The sequence below is a fragment of the Monopterus albus genome, unplaced genomic scaffold (genome assembly GCF_001952655.1).
Source record: "Monopterus albus unplaced genomic scaffold, M_albus_1.0 scaffold429.1, whole genome shotgun sequence".
NCBI classification, from domain to species: Eukaryota; Metazoa; Chordata; class Actinopteri; order Synbranchiformes; family Synbranchidae; genus Monopterus; species Monopterus albus.
In genome coordinates, this window is record NW_018128309.1 from 85,297 (window position 1) to 91,199 (window position 5,903).

The 5,903-nt window shown below is 44.0% G+C and overlaps 1 protein-coding gene across 1 annotated transcript in view; it reads right to left on the minus strand.

Annotated features, from left to right (window-relative positions):
* Positions 1-224: 224 nt before the first annotated feature.
* Positions 225-5,903, minus strand: part of LOC109952070 (microtubule-associated protein 1S-like) — a 10,148-nt gene continuing 4,469 nt past the window's right edge. Inside the window, exons 7-10 of the mRNA XM_020586926.1 lie at positions 3,351-5,860; positions 3,063-3,204; positions 2,720-2,937; positions 225-2,085 (exon numbers count right to left, since the gene is read on the minus strand). Coding sequence (XP_020442582.1) covers positions 1,930-2,085; positions 2,720-2,937; positions 3,063-3,204; positions 3,351-5,860 — 3,026 coding nt within the window. The 3' untranslated portion in view covers positions 225-1,929. The remainder of the gene's footprint in view (positions 2,086-2,719; positions 2,938-3,062; positions 3,205-3,350; positions 5,861-5,903) is intronic.

Genomic DNA, 5,903 nt, shown 5'->3' on the forward strand with positions numbered 1-5,903 from the left:
CAACCAGAAATCTTTAGTAAACTGATTATGTATATTTATATTGACTTTTACATTGTGTCCTTTTGGCAAAGTGGAAAGGAGTATCATTGGTTGGAATGAAACTCCAAATCCTAGAACATCCCTGAGCCTGAGCATCAAATGGTACAACTAAATAATTAAAAGGTTTATTTCATATCCACAAGCCTGCATTACTGAAGAACCTGCATATTCATAATTCTCCAAAATGGTGATGGACATTCTTTATTCATACGTTACTCCAGGCCCGGCAATGCATACAGTACATCCCCACGCTCTGTCTCCGCTCACCCTCGGTGCTTTGCTCTGCCTCCATAAATATCATGAGTGGAACAACACAGTGCACATTTGATACATGCAGGACACATACACATAGTAACAGTTCACTTGGCTACAGTCTTGTTCAGTTTGTTGCCCATACAGACCTAGTTCAACCTCCCATCCCCCTAAATGATTTAACCTATCAGGTTTGTAATGAATTTGGTTTGTGAAAATTTAGATTTTTACACCATTGTGAGTAATTGATTTAAAACATTGATTGCATTAAAATAAAAAAAATGCATTCATGATACAAGTTTAACAGTGAATTTATATAATTACAAAATGTCTTTCAGATCATTTAGAGATATTGAATTTTCTTTTTATTTTGGAGGCAGCATTCAGATGGAGAGGAAATTAGTTATGTTGTGTTTTGTTTAATCTCATGCTTTGGTACTGAGGAAACCATACACCACATTCACATTTGCTTGAACTAATCCATTTAAAAGCAAAACAGCAACACAGATAATCATAGTTTAAGTCTTACACATCTCAACATATGACATTCATTTTTGAATATCCAGCCTGGTATGAAAGGCCATAAGAAGGAAAACAATGTACAGACAGGTCTGGAGAGGTTAAAATGTAATCCAATTACACATTTGAATTTTAAAGTGTACAAGGTAACATTTTATTTCGCAGGGCTGTATTTTCCTAAGAGGCCTATTTTCCTTATAGTACCAAATAAAATAAACCAATAGTTTATTCAGGATAAGAAATTATGGAGTTGTAAAATAGTGTTTACTGTAGTTCATCTAATTACAGCATAGTCGTTCTGGATGACTTTCAGGATTACTTTATGTCCACATATAAATAGAATCAGATTCTTTATTTATTCTTATTTACAAGCTGCAGCTTGGAAAGCTCCCATTACCACCCACTGTGATAATAACCACATTTGTCTACAATATACCATATGATTATATCCATCATATCCACAATCAAAATACATGACTTTTAATGGGGTTTGTTTTTAGTTAGACAACTACTCAGTGCATAATTCTACAAAAGCACTGGAATGGATTACATTCATATGTGCACGCTCAGAATCAGGAATCTCAAACTTAGCACGCAATTATCATTCACTAGCAGCATAGACGTGATCATTCCGTTGCTTTGCACAATACTTTTTAAGGAAGGTACAGCACAGGGTACCTTGAGCTGAGTGATTAGCTGAATTATCCTTTAATTACCCTCGGTTGGACTGCTGAATGTTACAGTTAAAGCAGCACAATAGACCCAGAAACATAGCCCAGGCAGCTATACACACAGCTTAATGTGATTTTGACTGATCTGCAACATCAGCTTTCTTGTGGATCTACATGTCTGCAGCCCAGTATGCTTGTCTTGCAGCCAGTTGGCTCTCATCGCCTGTTTTGCACAGGGTCACGGATCCAAAAAAATCATGCAGTACTCCCCAAAGAGTTGCATGTTCTCCTCGGATGACGAAAAAGAAGGGAACATCCCAAGTTATTACCTATTCAGTTGTTTTACTTTTATTCTTGCCGCACATTCCTTCCAGTCTTTCTTTCTCACACACACATTTCCATCCTTTAAATCATATTCACCCTCCACTGCTGCATCTCACAGCATTACTCAGAACTCTATCTTGCAGGCAGGAAAGGTTTCATCCTGCATGGCTACAGTGCTGTTGGATCCCAGGACAGTGATGCCCAGCTCCCTCTGCCTGTCCAGTGTCTGCTGATACCACTCCTGCATCATCACAGAATCAAATGTAGGGATCACTGTCACCTGGAGATACAGAAAAAAGGATCATGAACAAAAAGTTGCTCACATTTAACCTCCAGTCCGTTCGGTCATGTGTTGATATCCTTAGTGGACAATAAAAATTCAAGCGCCGTGTTAGCATTTAATAACTACAGCTCCACAACTCTTAGCTGTAGCTGTGCTATCACAAAGCACATGGACTAAACTAAGCTAAAATAAAGATTTTTTTTGTTGCAATAAACAACAGCTAGCGTCAGTCAGCTATATTGGTCATTGTTAGAGCCCAGTAGGGAGTAGATTCTGGAGGAGGTGAAGTCTTTAATCTAATGGCTAGAAATGTGTAGCAGATCTAACCGTCACCCTAACACCTAACCAGCTGTGCCGTAGGATGCTTGACCTCAATCAGCTTATCCTAACCCATAACCAGGCACCTCTGCCTACTCCTGAATTTTGGGATCTAACATTTACACAGCTACATTATGTGCTATTTAAAGCTCATGGAGCTGCACTGCTGACAACATATATACAGTAACTATTACTGCTAAAACAACACAGTGCTTAAATATTTCTGCTAAGCTTTTTCTTCAGGAGAGCTCATTGCAACGAGAGACCCAACAACACATGCTTCACTGTACTGAACACAACTGTGTGTGTCTACCTGCATAGTTTCAGGCCAGGATATCTTTCCGTCCAGCAGAGCGTCCAGTGTATGCCTCATAAGTTCCTCCCGCTCTGGACTGTCGCCACTGATGATGTAGCAGGAGGAACGAACACACCTGAAGAAGTCCACATTGACTGATTGGGAGGAGGCTCCAGAGGGAATATAGGCCAAATCCAGGTACACACTGACTTCATCTACAGAGGTAGACTTAGGGCCTGTGACAGAAGGGAGAAGAAGAAACTGCTGGATAAAAGGCACTAAATGAAAAGAAACAGTAGACACACTTAGAAAAAAAAGTAACTGTGTAAGTATAAATAAAGGATAGGAAAAACAACTCTGCCTGTATTGGGCGGGGATTTAGCTGCTGCTGACTGGGTGGTGGAGGAATGTGTAAGTGTAGAAGAGACGTTCCCTTTTTTGACTCCACTTTGGCTCCCGGACCTGTTCTTCCCTGAGCCTGATTTTTGGGAGCCCTCAATAATCTGATAACATAAAAAATGATTACTGTTCAATATGAGGTCAGGGCCAGCAGCTGATTAGCACATAGACAGGAAACAGTGAAATAACTGGCCCGAGTCTGTCTGAAGTGAGCTCAGGCATCCTTTGCTTTTATGCTGATAAGACTCACCCCTGGTGGTTTTTTCCCTTGCATGTTGCTGGCTTTTGCTCTCTTCCCCTGTGCACCTGAGTCAGACTGAGGAACAGGCATGGAGGTGCCAGGATGTGAGGGCAGCGGTGGACTGTCCTTGCGGGGGGCTGGAAGAGGGTCCGGGGGCAGGGCCTGGCATGTGTGAAGGTTGTGAGAGGTGTTAGATGGCTCGCTACACGACTCATCCTCATCGGAGTCTAGAGCTCCATCAGCTGTGGTGGACGGGCAGTCTTCCATACAGACAGGGGCATTTAATTCACTAGGTGACGTGTCCTTGGGGTTGTTATTGTTGCTGCCATTATGATGTGGAGCAAAAGTGCCTTTGGAGGGTTCACTGGCACCTGAGCTGGAATCAGGAGGTTTGAAATGCTTGAACTCACAAGGAGAAACCAGACAAAGATCCACATCATTAGGTGACATCTCTAAATGAAGCATGCTAGGAGCTGGAGGTCGCCCCATCTCTGAAGATCTTGGAGGTTTTTTGATTGATAAAGACATCCCCACAAAATGGCCTCCATTGGAATGGGAGGGATGAACACTGTCAGTCCCCTCTCTCTGGCTCACAGTGGTTGGCCCCTGCTCGAAGGACATGGACAGTGATTCATCTACCTCTGTGGACTGAGGTGAGCTCACCTCTGCTGGCATTGAATGTGTAGTGGTGGTGGCCACAGAGGGAGAGGGGTCTGAAGGTGCATCTTTAAATGTACCCAAAGAAAGGAAGATCGGATACTTCTCTCTGGGGTTTGTGTGGATCTCTGGTGTGCTTTTTGGCTGGCACAGTTGACTCTCACTTTGTCTGGATGAACCATTTGACTTGTTGGGTTCAGTGGACTCTAGGTTACCCATTTGGGCCTGTAGCCTACTAAGAGTGGACTTTTTGCACCACACATCATCTGGGGACAAACAGTAAGGAGTGTGGCCTGCACTGTTGGGCCGTGAGTCAGGTGACGCCGGCTCTACAGTCTGCTCATCTGGGCTGACATGTGCCTGGTTCTCTGGAGAGGATCGCGAGGGAGGGCTGTACTTCAAAGCCCCATCTAGGAGGGTGTACTCAGTTGGGGTTAGGTCTAGCTGGACTGTGCGCTCTTTCTTTGGGGCTGTATTCAAGGGAGATGGAAATCCCATAACCTTTGCTGGTTTGGTAGCGTTTTCAGGCAGGTCTACAGACCCTTTCTGCAAATCTACACAAGCTTTCTCACCAGTCTCAGACTTCTCTCTCCCTTCATTATAACCTCTCTCCCCTCCCATTATCCCTGTGCCACCTGCTGCTTGTTCGCCTGGTGTATCAACAGATTCATTACCTGCCTCTTTTCTCAGACCTCCAAGGCTCTTTTCATTTCCCGACTCATTACTTTTCTGCTTTCCTGTATCAGCTGTTTCCATCTGTACTTCTTCTCGTTCAGTTTCCTTCCGCAGCCTGAGAAAATCAGCTGTCATATCCTCAGGGGTCGATGCTTTGGAGCAACTGGGGTTCTCTTCAGGCTTTTTCTCCAGTTTGTGCTTCTGCTGCTCTGTAGCAGGGCACTGTGGCTCTGGGACTTCTACAACACCCCCAGCATCAGGTTTTCTTGAGTTATTTGGCATTTCAGTGTTGACATGGGCCTTCTTGTCATCATTTGCCTCCTTTCCTGATGCCTTTCTGATTTTCTTCACCCCTGTCTTAGAGTCATTTTTTGCTTCCTTTTTTAGCTTAGTTTTATTTTCATTCTTTGGTTTGGAAGGAGGATTATTCTTTTTCATTTGACCATTCTTCATAATACCATTCTCCTCCTTATTGCCAGTCTTCTCCTCCTTTTTCCCATTCTTCCCTCCTTTCTTTGAAGTAGTCTTCTCTGATACTTTTTGCTTTGCACCCACCTCTTTGGTTTTGGTTTTATCAGCATCTCTTGCAGCAATTCCATTTGATGCTTTTCTTTTTTCTTTCACTGATATCTCCCTACCATCTTCTTTAACCCCCTTTTCTTTCCCATGTTTGGGTGTTGTTTCCTTCCCTTGTGACCTGCCACTTTCCTGGCTCTCTGTCCTCTTGGCCTTTCTGTCCTCCCCCAGCCTTTCCAGGTCCCCGGTGGTCACTGTGGGTTTCTGGAGGAAGGCCAGGTCCTTCAGCTTCTCTAGCCCCTGCAACAGCTTTGTCTGTGGGGTAACACCAGAGAACAGGACCCTGACCACCTTCTCCTGAGGGCACGCAGGATGCCACACAAGCAAGGCAGACACTGAGGCCAGGGCAGTGAGAGGGACAGTTTGTGATATGGATGCTGATGGTGCTGCATCAGGCCAGTTTTGCATGAATGTCTGGTACTCCTGGCTGTTTTTGCCAGGATTGAGGATGTATAAATCCAGCTGTCCCACCCCCATCTTCTGGAACAGGGTTAGTGGCTCAATGGGGACTCCTTGCGGTTGAAACATTGGCTGTGGTCTGATGTCTAACTTCTTTAATAGCTTTAGGGTTAGGGCTGCCTGGTGTGTACTCTTCAGGACATTGTCCACACCTGGTGGGAGATGAATGACAGCTTTACTTGATGGTATTCACTT